This window comes from Brassica oleracea, chromosome C9 (genome assembly GCF_000695525.1).
Source record: "Brassica oleracea var. oleracea cultivar TO1000 chromosome C9, BOL, whole genome shotgun sequence".
NCBI lineage: Eukaryota > Viridiplantae > Streptophyta > Magnoliopsida > Brassicales > Brassicaceae > Brassica > Brassica oleracea.
This window is the reverse complement of record NC_027756.1, coordinates 28,647,277-28,668,186: the sequence shown is the minus strand read 5'-3', so window position 1 is coordinate 28,668,186 and position 20,910 is coordinate 28,647,277. Positions and strand designations below refer to the sequence as shown.

Below are 20,910 nucleotides of genomic sequence, written 5' to 3'. Positions count from 1 at the left end.
TCTTCACCGGCGGATCGAGACGGAGCTTCACCGGCTGATCGAGACGGACCTTCACCGGCGCGTCTACGAGGATCGAGACGTCTACGGAGCTTCACGAGACTCGAGCATCGCCAAGATCACCATTGCCGCTCCGATCAAGTCCTCCGCTCTTCCCCGATCTTCCTGAACCCAAGGACCAGAAGTGGGCGAGATACCGTTAACTTCACCGGCGGATCGAGACGTCGTCTTCACCGGCGGATCGAGACGGAGCTTCACCGGCTGATCGAAACGGAGCTTCACCGGCGCGTCTATGAGGATCGAGACTACAAGCTCTACGAGGATCTTTTGGTTCTTTGGTGGGTTCGTCCAAAGCAAAGCTTTGTCGTTGGTGAAGAAAGCTTCGACCTTTTACCAATCTCTCTTCTCCGTCGAACCAAACCCGTGTGTTGGTGAAGAAACAAGACGACATTGTTTTTTTTTTCTTTTTTTCTTTTTTTTCTTTTTTTTTTCTCTCAAGTTTGATAGATTTCAAGATAGTTCTCCCTAGCCGCCAAAGACCTTGTTGTCGGCGATCATGGAATGAAACTCCACGGATCTGAGTTTTGACCGGCCACTCCTCCAATCAAAGATGACTCTCCGGTGGGCTCTTGTGTGGCTCCGTCGTCCAAAGCAAAGCTTTGTCATTGGTGAAGAAAGCTTCGACCTTTTACCAATCTCTCTTCTCCGTCGAACCAAACCCGTGTGTTGGTGAAGAAACAAGACGACATTGTTTTTTTTTTCTTTTTTTTTTTTTTTTTTTTTTTTTTCTCTCAAGTTTGATAGATTTCAAGATAGTTATTCAAGCCCCCCTCCTTCTAGCGCCAATTGTTTGATCAAAAAATGGTGTTTATCTTTGTGATGTTTGTTGGAATCAATCAAATAAAGAATCTAAAAATAAAAGCTTAGATTCTTGAAGTTTAAGAGAAATCTTAAAAGAATCAAATGAGAAATGAACATCAAAAGAGTTTATTGATTTAAGATTGTATTATATGTAGGATTACAAGTGTAAATAAATCTAGTAATCCATAAACCCCTTTGTAAGAAGTGTTCTAAGTCTAAAATAGAGAAAAAGAGATCTTTTGCTAAAGAGAGGTGTTCTTTTATTTATACAAAGATATGTCTAGGGTTTTATAGCCAAATGAGCATAGTTCCTTGTCTTATGGACATTGCTAGAGGATCAAGATCCACCCAAAACATAAACGACGTCGTTGTTGGTCAAAGAAGTGTGTCGTCGTTATGTTAATTTGAATTCTTCAAAAGCAGCATTAATGGAGTTGCCAAAACAAAAGTCAGATAGATGGGTAAATCAATATGAAAAGAATCTTTGTGTAAGGACGTTTTGGTCAATTCTGATCATTACTACTCGTGCGTGCTTTTTCCGCGCCTCCCCACCCCAAAACCTCCCGAAGCTCCTCCTCTTTCTTCTTTGATTTCCATTCCATGGGAGAGGACACCCAAGTTCGCTAAAGAAGCCTCCCTTCGTCAATTTCAAGATCTAAGAACCGATTTGTTTTCGTTTTTGAGTGCGAGGATGAACTCTCTGTTGGAGCGTTACAGGAACGATCGACGCAAGCTCATGGAGTTTCTTATGTCTTCGGGTTTGGTAAAGGAGCTTCGTTCCCATTCTGGTTCCTCATCTGCCTCTCTCTCTCCAGCTGATTTGGATGCTCTCAGCGCCGATTACGTCTTGGATTGCGTGAAATCAGGTCAGCTTACATGTCCTGAAGGAAATTTCAAACTTATATATTTTTCGCTGAGGACACACACAGCACATCCTTAGTTAGTGTCTGTTTTCAAAAATGAGTTAAGCTTGTCCCATATTGTTCTTAGTTCTTAGCGAAATAGATCATTTATTTGTGGACTTTTTCCGTCTGATATGGGTAATGAGGAAAGCTTTCTTTTAACAGCAACCATCCGAATCATCAATTTATATATATAACCTGTTGCTGAAACACTCCACAGGTGGTGTAGTTGATGTCTCCAAGGCCACAAAGAAATACAATTTTGAGTCCTCATACCCCGTTACGGTAACTAACTTGATTATTCTTTGTTTGGTGTCTTTAAATTCATCTTTGAGCTGATAAAAACTGCATTCTAAATGACATCTACCTAGTTTGACTAGTAAACACTGCAAATAGATTGTATCATTATTTGTAGGTAGATCAGTGATGATTCATGTGGCTTAAGCTGTTGATGTAAAACACCAATGCCTTTTGTTGATAATAACCGTTTAAAGTAATTATTTGCAGATTCACTCTGAGTCTAGAGATTCCTATTTTCTTGTATCGAGTCCAGATGCAGCAGGTTCTCCTCCTCGTCGTTCACCTCCCCAACCGGTTAACATTGAAAACTCCAGCAACAATGGTCACGTTGATTCTTCTAATACTCCTTCACCTATAGACTACACATTTAATGAGGAAACACCTGACATCAAACCCATGAAGCCTATCAAAATCATCCCTCTCGGCTTGCCACCCTTGAGAACAGGTATTTCATTTGACATTCTGTCCTAGCGTTTCCTTTTGAATCTTGATTTAAGTTAGTTTCCATCTTTTGAGTGAACTGATACATGGTGTTAGGAATTTTGAAGGGTTATCGGATGATGATTTGCGAGAAGCTGCTTATGAATTAATGATTGCGTCTATGTTGCTTTCAAGGTACTTGCCCTCTTTCTTTATTCCTTCATATATGTATATTCGGTTCAGACCTCCATCTATTTTGCGGATCGATCTGTGTTGTTTTTCTTTCTTCTGCACATTCTTATGGGCTTGTCATGAACAGTGCTGATGCATATCCTACTCAGAGAAGAAAGATGGAAAAGGGCTCAAAGCTTTTGTTAAGTTTGAAGAGAAAGGAGAAACCACAGCTACAGCCTCAGACCTCTAATGCTCACTCAGAGGTCATCAACATGATCCGTGTCCAGATGCAGGCAAGCTATATATTTAATATATTTAAATATGATACGTCCTAGGGAACCAGTAGATATCTGACGTAGTTGTAGTAGAGAAGGTCTTCTGGTTATACAAAGAAACTTTTTAATCTAACTGAGAATTAGCAACTCCATTTCTCAAATGTACTTAAGTTAGATACTTAGATCACATGTGCTACTGTAGAGCATGTTTTTAATCAGTGTTTGTTATTGCTTTAATAGATTTCATCAAAGATGGATACATGCATACGAAGAAATCTGGTACAATTGGCTCAACTGAGGACAGGTGAACAAATTGATCTTCCACAGTTAGCATTGGGGCTTTTGGTTGGTATATTCAAATCAGATTTTCCTAATGAAAAACTCTACATCAAGTGGAAGACTAGACAGGTGATCATTAGCTTCATATCTCCTTTTGAAACTGCTTGAGATGTTACATATATTTCTTGTTTTTTGGTTTGATATTGATTTACTATAATATCATGCAAGTCTAGTTATCATTCATCCTGGTGCTGTGCGATGAAATGTTTTTCTTATTGCTCTTTTAGAAACAAATACCTAAAGTTAGACTAAGTTAAAGTTAAAACGTAACATGTTTACTAGGCAGATGCTGCTTTTGTGGTTTTGTGTCCCTTGCATATTGAATTGACTTCTTCATCACCCTGCTGTTCTGTGCACTCAGTATCTTGGAAAGACAATGAAAGAGTGCTTGTTTCAGGCCATTAAATTAAGTGCTTTTTTCTACTGTCAACATAGGCTAACCTACTAGAAGAAGCTCTCTGTTTCTCACGTGGCCTGGAGAAAAATGAACGAGCAACTTTGAGAAAATGCCTTGCAACGATTAGAGAATCAAAGGTGAGTTTTATATTTGTGGTTTATGTGTTTCATAGCCAGAAAATTCTCATCTGGTGAAATGACTTAACAGACTTATCTTTCTTGAATCTAAAACTATTTTGGCTGCATAGGAATGGGACGTTGTAATGTCTTCTTCACTGCGGATTGATGTTCTATCTTCTATAAGGCATGTGGCATCAAAGTTGTCATCACTACCAGGGCGATGTGGAATTGAAGAAGAAACTTATTACTGGACTGCTATATATCACTTAAACATTAGACTCTATGAGAAATTGTTGTTTGGCGTATTTGATGTTCTTGACGAGGGTCAACTTATAGAGGTAGATTTTCTTACTTCTTGTTTTTTAAATCTTATCATTTGTCACACGCAAATTTGTGGCTCACTTCAAATGCATATCAGGATGCCTCATCAATGCTTTTCCATATGAAATCAATTTGGTCGACATTGGGCATAACTGAGAACCTACATAATGCAATATATGGATGGGTTCTCTTTCAACAGGTATGCCTTTACCTCAATTGGTTTACTTATTGTTTAGTCATCTGCCTTTACATGTATGGATGGGTTCTTTTTGCTATTTGATTCTCGCTGCCGTTGCATGAATGTTGCATTTATAATTTATACCAGACGAGAGTTTAAGGGAGCCACAACATTTACTCCATTTCTGTGAAGTTTGTGAGCACAGGTGAACCTTCTCTTCTAGGAAGCGCAATTCAGGAGTTACAGAAAGTTACTGAAGAGGGCAACCCGAAGGAAGATCTTTATTTAAGTCGTCTAGTATGTTCGAGGCAAACCATTGGAGCTGACATACACTTAAGTGTCTCCAAGGCAATTTTCACTTCAGCTAGTGCTTGGTGTGATGACAAACTTCAGGACTACCATCTACACTTTGGTAAGGTCAGTTCTCGATCTGTTATAACGTCTGAATATGTACATAATTTTGCGTATTCTTTTCAAATTTTCTGGCTAAGACTCTTATATGTATATCTGGTTAGCGTGTAAGTTGCTATTTTTCCTGGTAATCAAGATCGCTGGATTTATTTTTGCTACTTCCTATTTTCTCAAATGAAATACCCGTATCCATCTCTCTTGTATAAGTTTCTTGATCTTCTATGTCTCCTCAGAAACCTCGTGATTTTGGAATGCTCGTCAGCTTGGCATCAACGGTTGGACTTCCTCCAGCTGACTGTATGAGAACTGAGGTTGGCATTTCTTCTGTTTGCTACTACATCCATTTCCATTTTTCAACAACCTTTTCTTTTGCCTTTTCCAAATTATTTATATCCAGTTGAAGCTCACATGTCTTAGAAAAGTGCTGCATGCATAATTCTCCTTACTGGGCCCTTACTTGCAGTTTTAATTACCTTTTTCATTTTGATATTAACATTTGCGTAACTTCATGTGCTTTTCTGCAGTACAATTAACTAGCCATGTCTAGACATTTTTTTGGCATAACTATACGTTTTATGCATTAAGTGTTAGGTTGTAATGAAAAACATTTTTAGCTGAGTGTAGAAAGAAGAAATGCATTATCTAGTGTGGGCTTGTGATGTGGAGGAATGCTCCAGTGATCATTGTTGATACGATATTAATTTCTCTTGCAGCTTATCAAGCTAGACACATTGAGTGATGATGTTGGTGATAAGATACAGTCCTATGTTCAGAATTCTATAAAAGGCGCATGTGCCAGGGTGAGCCTTTATCTTGGTTTTCTCCTATTGCTATATTGTGTTATATCATGTATGCATATTCTTAAATCGATATTTTTCCCCTCCCAGGCTGCACATTTTGCGTATGTGAAATCTCATGGTGAGCGCACGCATGCTCTAGCTCTGCTTGCAAATGAACTGAGTGTCATTGCAAAGGCAGAGATCAATGAGTTTGTCCCAGTTTTTTCCAAATGGTTACCTGAATGTATGATGATCTCGGCCATGCTGCTGCATCGGTTTTATGGAGAAAGACTGGTTTGTCTCTAAGCATTTCAGTACTTAAAGAGTTTATAGTTTGTCTCTGGTATATGTATTTATAATTGATCTTTTTTTTTTACTGGAACAGACGCCTTTTCTAGAAGGCGTTTCATCCCTCTCTGGTGATGTTAGGAAAGTAGTTCCTGCTGCTTATATGTTAGAGGAAGCGTTAACTCAACTGTATAATTGTCATAGCAAATCCAAGTTGCACAAACCTTACCTTCACAAGTTGAAGAATTACGAGGTTACTGAAAAGATAGCTCTTGTATGAATTGAGTTTCAGAACATAACTATATCAGTTCTCAGTTTTATGGTTTGTGTGCAGATAGAAAAGGCTGTCAAACCAGTAATGCTGGACTGGCTTATATCTCAACATGATCATATCTTGCAATGGACTAGGCGAGCTTTTGAAATTGAGGTTATATATTCTTCGCATAATATTTACATGTTTATTGCGGTTTTGGTCATAGGGGAACTTATTTAATAGATCACTTAAACCTCATCTGGTCAGTGTTGAGAAATTATAATGTTTTTTCTATAAGCAGGAGTGGGAGCCTGTATCAGTTCATCAAAGACATGCTCCATCAATCGTTGAAATATTCAGGATCATAGAAGAGGTATATTTATATTCTCATGACATCCATTATGAGGAATAGTGTGCTAACTGTAGTAGCTTAAGAGCAGCCTCATACATATAAAACGAGTTTTCGTTGCCTCTGGAATTACATGTTGGTTTTGTTTAAGTACTTGCTTTACTGGTAGTATGATTCTGTCTACATTTATTGTTAGCACTGCATTATTTATTTTCAATTTTTAGTTTCTCATTTCACTTTCTTTGCAGACTGTGTCTCAGCTGTTTGGTTTACATCTGCCCGTTGATATCACACATCTTCAAGCTCTTCTCTCGATAATTTACCATAGCTTGGATACTTATCTTCAGAGAATTTACGACCAACTAGGTACTAACCAACTCCACATCTTCATACAGTTGTTACCGAGTCTTGTACCATGGAATTTTTATTGTAAAACTCTTTTAAGTGATGTCAGAATCCAGAGACACATGCTTGACCAGGCTTTTATGTGTCTGGTAGTACTTGCAACATGTAGAATATTTATGTGGTGTTTCTTTGTTTTGGGGATTGCTTGAGACTAACATCTGAGTATATATATACGTATAACAGCCTAACGGTTTCAATACTAACAGTAAGCGTGTGTCTGCAGTTGACAAGAAGCTTCTATATCCGGCAGCCCCTCCTTTGACTCGATTCACAGAGGGTGTTATGCCAGCAATGAAGAGAAAGTCGCTCGAGTTTGCAGAGCCAGATAATAAAATGGTTACGAAATTGGATGAACTGACAATACCGAAACTCTGCATAAGATTGAATACACTCTGCGTAAGTTTCTCTTTACAAGCTAAAACCTTTGTATTTTTTTTCTCTGTGAAAACTAAACAAAACGACTTTTTCTTTGTCTGTTCTGTGTTGATGAAACCAGTATATTCAGAAACAAATCAGTGCAATAGAAGATGGCATAAGGAAATCTTTGACACTTGTCCGATCCTCTCTTGACAAGAGATCAAGTAAGCTCATCCGTCAGGGACTGGAACTTTTTGTCTTCTTTTTGGTTGTTGCCGGGTGTTGAAATGTGCATTGGTGGATCCATTTGATTTGTATGATAGATATCGAGACTGACGAAGCAGAAGAGGAGAATTCATTGACGCATAGTGAAGCTGTTGATGAACTCTTTGCTACCACCTATGACAGCCTCAGGGAAACCAATGCCAATTGCATAACTAAAACCCGTGACCTAATTGGTAAGCTTATAGAAAGTCTCATGTTCATCTGCAGTACTTTGGATTTTGAGAGAAACTGAAAAAGTGTCCAAACTGAACCAGTTCCCTGCAACCTTAAGCGTCAGAATTCTAATTGTCTGATTGAATAATTTTCTTACTCACAAAGACGATAGAATAGCATTTTTATACTATCTTGCAGACGTACAAATAAGATGTGTTAGAAACTTATCTGCCATTATCTAAGATACTCATGAATGAGCCATACGTACACATTTCTTCTTTACTGGTATCACCTGAAGATGACAGTGATGTTTAATGGATCTTATCACTTTAAGAGTTTGCGTTAAAGAGGACAAAGAACTCAGTTTATCTTGCTTGCTTTCTGAATTGATTGGTACTCTGTTAATAGGGGCAAGAGTGATATTCTGGGATCTGAGAGATATGTTCCTAGTACAGTTGTACAATGGCACGGTCGAAGGCGCCCGCTTGGAAAGATTACTCCCTCACATTGATACCGTAAACAAAAAATCCATCTCTTTCTCTGATTCACCCCTTTCTACTAAGCATGAACTTACATTGACAAATGCATTTGCACAGGTGCTTGACAACGTATGCAGCTTGAGTTACGAAGACTCGCGAGACATGGTGGTTTTAAGCATCTGCAGATCCGCGTTGGTAACAACACTTCTTGAACCTTTTCACATATTTGTACAAGTAAGAAAACTTCCAACTTACTAAGACCTTATTCTTACACAGGAAGCTTATGTTCGAGTACTACTTGATGGAGGTCCAACACGTGCATTTTCGGATTCAGATATCCCTTTGATGGAAGAAGATCTCAGTATTTTGAAGGTTAGTAGTGTGCATTCCTATTTTTGAAGTTCTGTACTATTATGCTGGAATTAGGTATCTATGGGAAGTTCACTGACCTTTGCTATGCATTCTGGTAGGAGTTCTTCATCGCTGATGGAGAAGGTCTTCCTCGTTCCCTAGTTGAGCAAGAAGCAAAACAGGCTAAAGAGATCCTCGACTTGTACTCTTTAGAGGTATATATCTTTCTTCCACTTTCAGATCTAGTTAGTTATTCCCTACTAACATCTTTCGGTGGCAGAGTGAAATGCTGATACAGATGCTAATGACTGCGAGCGAGCTGATTGACATGGGAGTGAGTTCAGAGCAACGGCGCTTGGAGGACGCACAGACACTAGTCAGAGTTCTTTGCCACAAGAAAGACCGAACCGCCTCCAAATTTTTAAAGCGACAGTACGAGTTTCCTATGTCATCAGGTAAAGACCGTGAAACAGCACATGACTTGAACCATCTTTTATTAGCATTTATAAATAACAATTTTCATCATCATCATCATACAAGTAGACTACAGTTGTTCTGATCTAAAAGAACGTAATGATTCTATAACAAACATTGACATTAAACTAAAAAGAAACACTGGTTTTGTGCAGAGTATGAAGATCCAACATCGAATCTCCCTGCCTTATCTGAAATCGTGAGAAGCACATCCACCCGCTGGAGCCAGACGAGCCAGAGTAGTTTCAGTTCCTTCAAGAAGAAGATTCAAGACGCAACATCAGAGATCAGGAACAACTCAGGATGGTAGTAGGATCTGCGTTTTTTGTACCTAAAACAAATGAATCTTTCTTGAAACATTCAGAGTCTTTGTTCTCACTGCTTCAGTTTTCTGTTCTTGTCAGCTCATTAGCTTTGTCTATTCAATGGAAACTTTCTTTCAGTTACCGAGTTCAAGCCATGGCCCATTATGCTCATCAGAGTTATCCTCCTCCATAGGCTCCGACTTAACATCAGAGCCTTGCTCTCCTCCCTCTTGGTTACTCCCTTCTCGTCGCTCATCATCCTCTTCCTCTGCAGTAACCAACTCGTCTCTCCTAGCTCGCTTCGCCCCAATCGAAACCCCAAACAGCCTCGGCGTCAGATCCTCATCTAGCTTCAGACCAATCCCTGTCTCTACTCCAGAAGCCGTTGCCATATCTTCACCCATCCTCTCAGGCATTAGATCCAACGCTTTCCCTTCCGGTGCACAATCAGCTTGACCAGACGTGAAGTTCGACATGAGCGTGTAGATGTTCGAGTACAACCCTTTGAGCTTCGTCAGCTCTTGACTCAACTGTACATTCTCCTTCCTCAGCCTTTCGTTCTCCTCAACCAGCTCCGGCGCGGTGGTGCAGCTCGTCGTCCTCTGAAGAACAACACCAACCTGTCCTCCTCCTCCTCCTGAAGCAGCCGCTGCAGCAGCAGGTGATGAGTTAGACGAAATCACCTGTTCTTCTCCAGAGTTGGACGGAGAGACAGCGTGGGGTACGGCCGGAACAGCAGCAGCAACGGTAACAGCTGCCGCTGCAGCTGCAGCAGCAGCGGCGGCCATGGCAGGCTGAGAGATTTTCCGGCGTTGGATATCACGTAGGAGGATCTTCTCGCCTCTCCGGAAACAATCATTAGAAAACTCCCAACGATCCGGAACTACTTTTCGAAATCCCTAAACCGAATTAAACCAAAAAACCAGAATCACTATCTAAACCGATAGCAAGATTCAGACAAAACAAAAAATGGTAAGAAAAGAAGTAACTCACGTAAGTGTTGAGCTGACGGACAAAACTGGAGAAGTTGTTGTGTTTGAAGTATTTAGGAAGAAGATCTCTGGCGAACTCAGCTGGTCTCCACACGATGAACGTTGATCCGTCGTCGTTCCACGAGATCAGATCGTCGTAAACCGGATCGTCAACGAGCTGGTACGTTTTAGTTAGAAACGGCGTCGGAATAGACCTCTGTGAATCTCCTCCACCGACAGGGCCACATCCACTGCTTCCGCCACTGTTCCCGGCGCTACAACCACCTCCTCCGCCGCCAACTCCGGCAGCCGTTGGAGTTTCTCCGGTTTGTTCGCCCGGCATGAGTTTTAGATCCGCACAAAAGCCTAACTTTTTCCTCGGTTCAGACCTCTCCCAATGCGCAAATTGAAGATTAGATTGTGAACAAATGAAATAGATTCACAGACACATTAAACACTCTGCAAAGAAAGACAAATCTATTTTCACCAACCAACAAGGAGATTGGTACAATCCAGACAGAGTCCGTGACGAATCTCAAACATGTGAGAGAGAGAGATTGCGGAGAGTTCTTGTCTTTATAAGTTCTAGAAGGTTCGGGCATATACGGATTGATAAGAAAGAGAGAGAGAGAGATATGAGAGCGAGACAACAGATCGGAAGTTCCAGAAGGAAAGAAAGAAAAAAAAAATTAAAAAATAGAAATGAGATGGAGGAAGAAAAGGGTAGTATAGTAATTAACAAAGTGAAGGGGGTCCACAAGAAAGAAAGAGTATAGGAATGTGCGAGAAGAAAGAGCGTATGTGGCCTCCTCTCTCTCTCTCTCTCTTTCCAGAAGTTTCTTCAATTTTCTTTATGACCTTTTCATTCCACGAAACGTTAAATACGATACTGCTAAAGTGATAACATATTCTATAGTTAATGTTAGTGGAATAAGTTTCGGAGTCGAGTTTAATATCCTTATTTGACTCTCTTGTTTTTTTTTTGTGATGTTACATGAACAAAGAACTCCATTTTCTATCATGCAAACTAAACTATTCGTAGGAAAAGGAAAAAAATATTAGTAAAAAGAAATGCTTCTTTCCATTTCAGTTTAACTGTTGTTGTGTAGTAAAATTTTCGTTTTAAAATAAGTGTTATTTTAAAAATTTAACGCAAAATTAATTAATTATATATTCCAATATACTTTTCTATTAGTTGAAAGAGCAATTTTCCTAAATAAACAATTTTCAAGTTTTGGTCAAAAATATAGTTAATAATATTTTCTTGTAGATTACTAATTAGTTTTATAGTTAATTTAATGAAAAATGCAATATATATATATATATATATATCTAATATATCAACATATTTGTTAAAGACCTTAAGAATCATTATAATGATAATACTCAATATAAATAACATGTTATACTATTTTGCAATTAAAGTATAAGGGATATTCAAAGTCAAAAGTTTGAATTGTATACTTAACATGTATAACTTTAGTTTCTTTAAATAAAAACTTGACCCAAAAATTCTATAGCATTGGTATTTTATATATTCTTACAAGAAAACTGATATAAGGCCAAGAGAAAAAAATGAATGATTCAAAAGTCTACAATAGGTTGACAAATTTTTCACGTCTCTTGTAAATTAAAAATGTTTGTATTTCCATAAATACTAAATTCAAGTATTTATTATTATATTGAATAACTGATTTTTAATTAGATAAAGTCATGTGTTATTGGTCGTTTGTAAATTATGTTGCTATTTTAATATTTTTAGATGTAAATATTTTACTACATTTTATTGAATAAATAAATAAAACCTTAGATTTAGCACTAGTATGGTGTTTTGTACGTAAGGATTTGATTATAGGTTACAAATCCAAGTTCAAACCTTACAAAGAGAAAATAAATATTTGCCAAAAAAGTAGAACGGGAACATATTGACTACAAACATTTAACCCTTTTTTTTTGTCAACCCAATTTTCCATTGATTAAGTCCATTGGGCTGAGATACATTTGGTACCAGAAATACAAGAGTAGAGAGGTCCAGTAAAATTAAAACATTACAAGTCCAATTATAGAAACATCTAGATGTCAAACCACGTGTTAGTGAACTATCCATCTGAATCCGCATCATTTGGACACGTGTCTTCCATGCGTTAAACGGCATTCTCGGCCGCACCGCAGAATCTCTCCACCGTCCAACCTTCCCAACGACACCTTATGAACTTTATCTCTCCGCCGCAAGATCTCCGACACCAAAAGGCCTTCCATTTAAGCCGTGAATACCTGAGCAAAGGAACTTTGAATCACCGAAATTATACCAAAGGAAGCTCAATCCGAGATGAGATAAGATCCTTTGCCGGGCGGCCTTTAGAACGCCAGCTCTTCTGAATCCTCTTCATTCTAAATTCGAAGCATCCATCTAAACTCATCTTTCTTCCATCAGAGAAGCTCTTCTTGACGCCAAAGACGTCTGATTAAAGTGCGAAGACTGATTCTCCTAGATAAGAGATCAGAGTGAACGATGAATAAAAAAACTTTATCCAGAATTCTACGGGATAAACATGAAAAACGAAGTGGAAAGCTAAACTCAAACTTTATAAATGATCCAAAAAGACAGAGAAAGATAGAAAAGAAACTGAAGCAAAACTCTGTTATGTATCGAAGAACACAACAAAATCGCCATCGCGAAAAGAAACATCGCCTAAACGAAAACTTAATCGGCTAATCCGAAAATATACAAACAAAAAGTTTTAATCCAAGATCTACATAGAAGTTTCTCTCATCTCATCTCTGTGAAAGATCGAGAGAGAGAGAACAAACAACATTTAACCCTTTTTGTGGAAACCTTTTGTATAACTTCTAGTTACGGAAAATAATGTACGAATAAATACTTGGATTTAATATTGATGAAAATATAAACACTTTTAGTTCTAGCAGCTAACATTTAACTTTGTTTCTGACCATTTATATATGTTTTTACTTTTTAGTTGAAATGTTGAACCGACTTGTTGTTGCTTAATTTGGTTGAAATAGTTACTTCATTAATTTGGGCATCTATATTAGGCATTGAAAGTAATTTTTGCAATGGATTTAGGCTTCAAAATAAGAACATTAATGAAACAATTTTTTTCTTCGATAATTTATTTTAAAATAGAGTAATTCTATTATATAGTTAAATTTATTCGTAATTCTATAATATAAGCCTTGTTCTAAAAATCGGCCGCCTAGCCGATTAATCGGGCGAGTAATCGTAAAGTGGAAGGTAACCGTGGCGAAATGGTTCAATTCGTTTCATTCTACGTTCAACCGCACAACGGACGCGTAATGCCGTGGAATTAATAAAACGTCCGTTTAATAAGCAAAAACGCTTGGCCCCAACACGTCACTTCCTCATGTATATATTTTAGTTTGGCCCAATTTTTTGTTAAACACATCTATTTGCCATCGTCCAATCTCCAAACCAATTATTAACCCAATCTTCTCCCAAACTTTATTCCCTATACAAAAAATTCCTCATTTTCTTTGAAAACCCTGACATTGAAAACTAACAAAATCTCATTGGAACATGTATTATATATGTTTGATGTGTAACTTTAACATGTATTATATATAAATACATATAAATGAAGTATTATACATATAAAAATACCAAAAATTCCGCCCCGTGTACTCCCCGATTTTTCCCCGCTTTTCTGGTAACTCGCTAGGCCCGGATGCGCCGCACGCGTTACGCCTAGCGAGTTTCCGAACAAGGAATATAAGTATCCTATTATAAAATAAAATATATAGAAATGTTAACTTTTTATTCTACTTTTAGAATGAAATGATTACATCTCTCTATATTCATTTGATATGAGTTTGTTTGACCTCGAAATGTGGAAATGCAGAACTGACACGTCCAAGTGAGTAATAAATACTGCATTCAACTAAACTTTTTCACTAATCAAACATGGACGTCCAATATTTGGCTCGAATTCTTGTCTGTTTTCACTGGATCCAATTTTTTAGATTTTAGAGATTTAAATCCATCTAAATACTTTATATCACATATCTTAAAAATTTGGTCAGGATTGGGTTCAAATATTTTTGGACAACTGAACCAATTTTAGTTCAGATTTTTGGATTTATATAGAATGTCTAATCATGTTAAGCAAGATATAACTGATAAATAATAAATGAAACACCAGTCGAATACTAAAAACACACCAGCTAAACAAAAATGAAACTAGAAAGATTAAAGGCTAAAGGTGAGTCAAGATGTTCACAATGTCAATAGTTAAGTGGCCCTCTCTTAATCCTTGAACACAGAATTGATAAATATTGGTTCTCCCAAAACTCATCTCCAAGTCATTGTTAGGAAATCTACCTAATAATATTTATTTGTGCACCTAAGATGAGAAGTAGATTACTAATGTTTAAGATACTTTTCATATATTAGAAAATAGATTCTCTACAAAAACTTTGTATTCGGAGAGACTCTCATTAAATTTTTTTAGAACTCTTTCTTAATGTATTTTTTTTTTTGAAATGTTAAATTTATTAATCATTATCTAAAATAATGTTTATGTACAACTTTAACTTTGGAGCAAAATAGAACTATGGACTATGTATGAGCTAGGAACCAGACTTGCATTAGCTCTCTCAGACGTAGCTTCTTCGCATATCCTGTAGATGTGATTTTATTTTTCACAGTTTTGTCCACAATCCTTGCCAATTGGCTCGGCTGCTTTGGCTTCTTTAGATGCGTCTGATCGTTTCTTTCCCTCCAGATTACATATATTGCAGCTTGAAAGACCAGCCTCACCAACAAATATTCAAGACGCCCATATCTATGGGTAGTAAGGAGATCAAGAGTGCTTTCCCAATCAGGATCAGGAGGTCTCCCCAGCAAGGTACCAACAACTTCAAGCCATAGGGTGTATGTGTAGGGACACAACAAAAAACAAGTGATCTCTTATTTCATTAGGCTCTCCACAAAGGAGACATCCTTGCGATTGACCCCAAGCTCATGTACGTTCGCCGGTGGAAAGCTTATTCTTTATCGCCAACCCGGTTATAAACGCAAACCTCAGAACGCCCAGCTGGAGCCACACAACTTTACTCCATTCCTTGAGAGTTCCATGGACACGGATCCTCTGCCATGTCTCTGCAGTGAAGAAATACTTGCAATATTCAGTCTCATTCTTTCTCCACATGACTACATCAGGAGAGTGGAGATTATCTCCCATCTGATGATTTTCAATCATATTAATAAGTTCACGTATCTGTCTGTCTCTGCGTCTTCTGAATGTCCAACATCCTACATCATTCCTTACGTCACTGATCAGCATGGCAATTCCAAGTTTTTGCGTTCCCGTCTCACCTACAATCTCAATCAGTCTACCTCTTGGATGTCATATGTATGTCCAGAACCGGACCCTCTGACCATTGTGAACTTCCATACGCACAAACTATTTTCTAAAGGCCGCAGCTGGAGAAGCTTCTGCCAAACCCAAGATCCTAGGCCAGTATCGCTTACGTCCCAAAAGGACTCATTGCGCAAGATGTACTGCTTCATCCAATCAACCCAAAGAGAATGTGATTCACTAAGCAGCCTCCAGATAAGTTTAAGAGAGAATACCTTAGTAACATCAGCTATACTTCTGATGCCCAGACCGCCCTTCTTTAACGGACTACATACCTCTTTCCACGCTACCTTTGCTTTAGACGAGTCATTTGGAGATCAACTCCAAAGAAACGCTGAACACAAGCTATCAATATCTTCCATACACGCCTTTGGCAAGCAGAAAGCAGAGCACCAAAAATTAGTTGTGTTAGCAATAACTGACTTTATAAGCATAAGCCGCCCATCAAATGAGAGAGCTTTACTAGTCCAACTCTGAAACCGAGACTTAATTTTTGCCAGCAGCGGTTCATAATCATTCCTCGTCATAGTTTTTGTTGTCAATGGAAGCCCTAGATACTTGACAGGAAGACCAGATATAGTGAATCCCGCTGAGACCGCCTTGTCTTGAAGTCTTTGCTTGTCGACCCTTGACTTTGCTACGTTTATGCAGAGACCTGAGACCCTAGCATACACCTCAAATACCTCCATAACTCCCTCTAGGGATGATGGTGTACCATTAGTAAACACCATTATGTCATCAGCAAAGCTTAGGTGGGTCAACTTTAGGGACGCACGGAGAGGATGATAGCCAATATGTTTGTTCAGTACCGCAGAATTCAGTAGCTTCGAAAAGATGTTACTGATGATAACAAACAAGTACGGGGATAGCGAGCAACCTTGTCTGATACCCCTTGCACTAGAGAAGAAGCCTTCAAGGTCACCATTAACTGAGACAGAAAAGGCGGTTGTATCTACGCATCGCATGATCCAAGTAATGAATGAATCTGGATATCACATAGCCCGAAGTACAACTTCAATGAAGGACCACTGGACAATGTCGTAAGTCTTAGAGATGTCTATCTTAACCGCTGAGCGGGATGAAACGCATGGCTTGTGATAGTCCGTAACTAGTTCGGTGGCAAGGAGAACACTTTCAAGAAGTAGACGGCCCTTGATAAACACACATTGATTAATCTCGATAGCAGCGGGGAGGGTATCTTTAAGTCGCCGCACAATGATTTTGGAGATGACTTTGTAGACTACGTTACAACACACAATATACCTGTAATCTGTCATACGCTCTGCCTCTGTCGTCTTAGGAATCAAAGATAGCAAACTCGCGTTGGTACTTCTAGGCAGTAAGCCAAACAAGAAGGACTGGACAGCCACTATGAAGTCCTTTCCTACCACTGACCAAGCTACTTTGTAGAACTCAACTGGGAACCCATCTGGACCAGGGGCCTTATTTGTCGGCATAGAGAACAAGATCCTCTTAGTCTCTTCACCTTGCACTGGACTTACTAAATTAAATGAAGTAACTATTTCAACTAAACTAAGCAACACCCATATTTTTACATTTTGTTTTTGATTGATGATTACAAGAGTTACAAACACTCCTATTTTTACTAGTGAAAAGCAACTATAGGCTAGTTGTAGAATACTTTCTCATCCTTATTCACATGATTATCTAGATATTTTTTCTTCTTGGACTTTCGGATTAAGACTTGATTATGCATAGATTTGTTGTTGGGCTAATGAGAGATTCTTCAACAAATCTTCCTTTTCCCGACTTAGCCCAAAACTGTCACCATTCCGGTGCCTCGACAAAAATCTTCAAACTTCTTGGTTGGTATTACTTTGGTCATAATATTAGACCAGTTTTTGTCATTGTATACCTTGTTGAGACATAAGAGCTTATCTTCAAGAACTCTTCAGATTCAATGATTTCAGATATCTATATGCTTTGAACGAGAGTGCAAGGTTGATTCCTTTGCTAAGTGAAAGGCTCTATTTATCACATAGCATAATATACTTGTCTTGCTTTACTCCTAACTCAAGCAAGAAGTTCGTCCATAACATCTTGGATGCTTCAGTAGCTATGATGTACTCTACCTCAGTTGTCCATAAGACAATACAATTTTGTTGCTTTGATTGTCAGGAAAGAGTTCTCCCAGTAACGGTAGTCACAAATACTAAAGTTGATTTCCTTAAATCTTTATCACCAGCGCAGTCTGCTTCGTGTAATCATTTTAACTCAAGTTTTCCATTGCCAAAACATATACACCTTTTCATTGTGCCTCGTAGACAGCAGAGGATCCATTTAACTGCTTTTGGATGCTCCTTTTTGGGTCTGGAGTGCGTTTTGTACATCGATTGTATATCGAAGAATGATGGACAGACTTTGGGGATCTGTAGAATGTGTGATTTGTTAAAAACATATGTTCATAGCTAGATTTTGTGTTCTTTCTCTTCTTCCCGTCACTAATGAGAGTTTCTTAGGTACACTACTATGTTGTTCAAAAACATTTTTTGACATATAAACATGATATAAGTAAGAGGGTTTGTAATTTATTACTCTATTACAGTTTTCAAGTATATAATGTAATATTTTTCGACTTTGTCCCGGTATGATGATCGACTTAGGGTGGGTATTAGATGTTGTTGGTGACTCAAAGACACATGCTCTTGGTATCGATTGTTAGATAAGAGATGCTGAAGCTGCCTTGGATTTTGCCACAGTATGAAAACCCCCTTTTGTGCATATTAAAGGACCCTTTACCAATTAGTGACAATTTTGACAAAAGTACGAGGAAGACAAATTAAAATGGTCATGCATGTGCAAATTAACACGTAACTATTGCAATAAACATGGTCATTATGTTACTTATTTAGATTAAACAGTATTTTGAATATAAAAATCCTTTACAAGACTTAATTACCACATAAATCTCTTGCAAAGCTTATACCCAGACAAGAGGCTCGAGAGTGCCAAAACCAAAAAAGCAGAGAAGGCCATTGAAGCTGAAACAATGGAATTATTTCTAAGTGTTTTGACCGAATCGCTGTTTGCATGTTGGATCCACGCAATTGCCAAGGAAGAAGATGATACTAGTAGATAACATATAACCTGATTAAGTTTTACAAAAAAAATTATCCCAATTTTTTATAAAGTGTTTACTATTGAGTCTCTATATATATACAATTCTTTTATATGTAGCACTTTTATATATGGATCTAACTAGCCAATAATAATGAAAAGAGTACCTGATCAAGAATGAAACTGATGTAATCCGAGAGAGGCTCAGAGATTAGAATTCCTCTGTGAGTAATATCACAAACTCCTTTGAATGTTTGTAGAGATGTATACACGAGTCCTGTCACTGCTACGCCAAAGCAATACCTACATATATATATTCTGGTCAAATATATATATATATATATATATATATACATATATATACATATATATATTGTTTCTTTTATTACAACTTTTTACTACTTTAAAAATTAGGTACAAAACAAAATCACGCAGAGAAGTATAAAATATGTAATAATATTTTAAAACCAGAAAAGGTTATATAATTGTTTTTTAAAGTACACTAAAAATCATGTTTTTAATAAAAAAAATACAGTGATAAACTAGACAAGTATAGCTTATAAAATGCCATCGTCATGTTTTGCAAATAAAATGGCTAAGGTATGGTTATTTTTATTTACTGCAATTAGTCTATCTTTAAACCATTTCCATGTCATGGATCCAAATTATCCGACACGTCAAAGTTAATTACATATTATGTACCAAAAACACTTATAAAAAATTTCGGATAATATTTAGCTTCATATACTTATAGATACTAACAATCAATCTGCATTCCCTTAATATATACTCCCTCCGTTCCCGAAAGTAAGATGTTTTAGATTTTTTACTTGTTCTACAAAGATAAATTTTCTATATGTTTAAGGTACTTTTTTATACTTTTAAAAAACATTAAATGAAAATATTTGAATTTATTAAATTTTATTGGTGATAATTTATTGGAAAATGTATAATAAAGTTAAAAAAAATTTAAATTATAAACATTTATTGAATTTTTAATAAGCGTGAACACTTTAAAAAATCTCACTTTTTTTTTAGTAAATAAAATTGCCTGGTATACTATTTAGTTTCTGCTTTTTAATTAGTAGTCCCGAATGTGAAATAACAGTTAATAAATATAATATATTTTTAGATAAAAGTCTGGAAACTTATATGGAAGTAAAATACAAAAACATCATACTATATAAAATAATTTTATAAAATATTAGTAATAAATATTGAAAGAATATGAGGTTCTTACAATAGTTCAGGATATGAAGCGAAACTCGAGGAGCTCTGAGACCGATGTCTCTGTGAAGGCCGATGAACATTCACTGCCAGTGAAAGAGCAGCGACAAAACATAGAACTAAAGTTATAAACCGGAGAACCAAACCGGAAACATGAGCCGACGCTCGCCGTGAGCTAAACCTCGATGCTGGCGGCGTTACGGAGTATGCCAATGAAGACGGCGTCGGAACTGACGGGGCCTGATGAGAGATTGGCGACGCCGTCACTGAACCCTCCGACGATGGTCCGTAGGTGATCGACACCACTACGTGATCTTTCATCAACTTTGAGTGTCACAAAAATTATTGAAGAGAAATTGATTAATTTGTATGTTTTCTCTTTCTTTGAAATATATATTAAATATTGATGAGTTAGTTGATTCTAAGTTAAAGATTTACATGAAGTTTCAGCGAAAGTTTGTTAGAACGCTCATTCTTTTTCTTCTTCCATGATAAAATCTTATAATATATATGGTTGTAACTAACTTGTATGACCAATATTGCTTATTATCTATATTTTCTCGTTGATGACTTGGTTTCTCTCGCAGAATAAAGTCTACCGAGGATTTAATTAAAACTATGGTTTACATTCGGTCAGACATTTGATACTTGTAAGAACGAAAAAGACTTTATAAATAGACAGTAGAAGAATATAGAGATGGCCAAATGGGGTTGTTTCAGAGAAGTTGTTTATGGGTCTTGTTCAACGTTTGGTAGTAGCTTTCGCCGTTTCTAGAATATACATTACCTCATTAGCTTCAAATAGTGTTGTGCTACATAAGCATTAGAACGGTTTTCAATTCTCGAGAATTATGAATCCGATCTAGCGGAATGCATCGAATGCATCCGGGAAATGGGTTGAACGAAACTAATTATGAGTAGTTTGATTTGAGAAACTTTGTTCAGTCGAGGTATGTAAGGAATTCCTATTCCCTTTTTCGGTTAATTTATAAAATTATATATATTTTTTAGAACAGAAGTATATATATATATACATGTTTATTTGTGGTCTAAAGTCGATACTAGA

General features: G+C 37.3%; 3 protein-coding genes across 4 annotated transcripts; 1 reads left to right on the top strand and 2 right to left on the bottom strand.

The window, feature by feature from the left end:
* The first annotated feature begins 1,297 nt into the window (after window positions 1–1,297).
* Window positions 1,298–9,309, top strand: LOC106318368. Of its 2 annotated transcripts, XM_013756311.1 has the most exons (26): window positions 1,298–1,724; window positions 1,981–2,045; window positions 2,268–2,505; window positions 2,609–2,675; window positions 2,800–2,947; window positions 3,170–3,337; window positions 3,704–3,802; window positions 3,913–4,122; window positions 4,203–4,304; window positions 4,476–4,700; window positions 4,928–5,005; window positions 5,408–5,494; window positions 5,582–5,767; window positions 5,859–6,014; window positions 6,096–6,188; window positions 6,316–6,387; window positions 6,612–6,729; window positions 6,992–7,164; window positions 7,265–7,349; window positions 7,449–7,583; window positions 7,972–8,078; window positions 8,160–8,237; window positions 8,319–8,414; window positions 8,513–8,608; window positions 8,674–8,848; window positions 9,023–9,309. In XM_013756311.1, the coding sequence occupies exons 1-26, from the start codon at window positions 1,550–1,552 to the stop codon at window positions 9,175–9,177; spliced, it is 3,387 nt and encodes a 1,128-aa protein (XP_013611765.1). In that variant the 5' UTR covers window positions 1,298–1,549; the 3' UTR covers window positions 9,178–9,309. The 2 variants fall into 2 exon arrangements, with proteins under 2 accessions (XP_013611765.1, XP_013611766.1); XM_013756312.1 differs by lacking the exons at window positions 1,298–1,724; window positions 1,981–2,045 and having other exon boundaries at window positions 2,269–2,505; window positions 2,598–2,675; window positions 9,023–9,253.
* On the bottom strand, window positions 8,871–10,881 carry LOC106318369 (heat stress transcription factor B-2b). Its single transcript, XM_013756313.1, has 2 exons — window positions 10,166–10,881; window positions 8,871–10,071 (listed from the first exon to the last, which is right to left on the bottom strand). Exons 1-2 carry the CDS (start codon window positions 10,484–10,486, stop codon window positions 9,307–9,309), a joined length of 1,086 nt encoding a protein of 361 aa, XP_013611767.1. The 5' UTR covers window positions 10,487–10,881; the 3' UTR covers window positions 8,871–9,306.
* Window positions 10,882–18,148: 7,267 nt separating this feature from the next.
* Window positions 18,149–20,331, bottom strand: LOC106317083 (CASP-like protein 4A4). Its single transcript, XM_013754942.1, has 3 exons — window positions 19,858–20,331; window positions 18,785–18,920; window positions 18,149–18,647 (listed from the first exon to the last, which is right to left on the bottom strand). The coding sequence occupies exons 1-3, from the start codon at window positions 20,163–20,165 to the stop codon at window positions 18,456–18,458; spliced, it is 636 nt and encodes a 211-aa protein (XP_013610396.1). The 5' UTR covers window positions 20,166–20,331; the 3' UTR covers window positions 18,149–18,455.
* Between the last annotated feature and the right edge of the window lie 579 nt (window positions 20,332–20,910).

Bases quoted from the DNA above. Each gene is read 5' to 3' on its own strand.
- LOC106317083 (XM_013754942.1), bottom strand. From the start codon at position 20,165: ATGAAAGATCACGTAGTGGTGTCGATCACCTACGGACCATCGTCGGAG. The intron at 18,921-19,857 runs GTAAGAACCTCA...ATATATATGTAG, and splicing joins GCTTCATATCCTGAACTATT to GTATTGCTTTGGCGTAGCAG. The intron at 18,648-18,784 runs GTACTCTTTTCA...AAACTTAATCAG, and splicing joins TCAGTTTCATTCTTGATCAG to GTTATATGTTATCTACTAGT.
- LOC106318368 (XM_013756311.1), top strand. From the start codon at position 1,550: ATGAACTCTCTGTTGGAGCGTTACAGGAACGATCGACGCAAGCTCATG. The intron at 3,803-3,912 runs GTGAGTTTTATA...TTGGCTGCATAG, and splicing joins CAACGATTAGAGAATCAAAG to GAATGGGACGTTGTAATGTC. The intron at 8,609-8,673 runs GTATATATCTTT...TTTCGGTGGCAG, and splicing joins TCGACTTGTACTCTTTAGAG to AGTGAAATGCTGATACAGAT.
- LOC106318369 (XM_013756313.1), bottom strand. From the start codon at position 10,486: ATGCCGGGCGAACAAACCGGAGAAACTCCAACGGCTGCCGGAGTTGGC. The intron at 10,072-10,165 runs GTGAGTTACTTC...AATTCGGTTTAG, and splicing joins TCCGTCAGCTCAACACTTAC to GGATTTCGAAAAGTAGTTCC.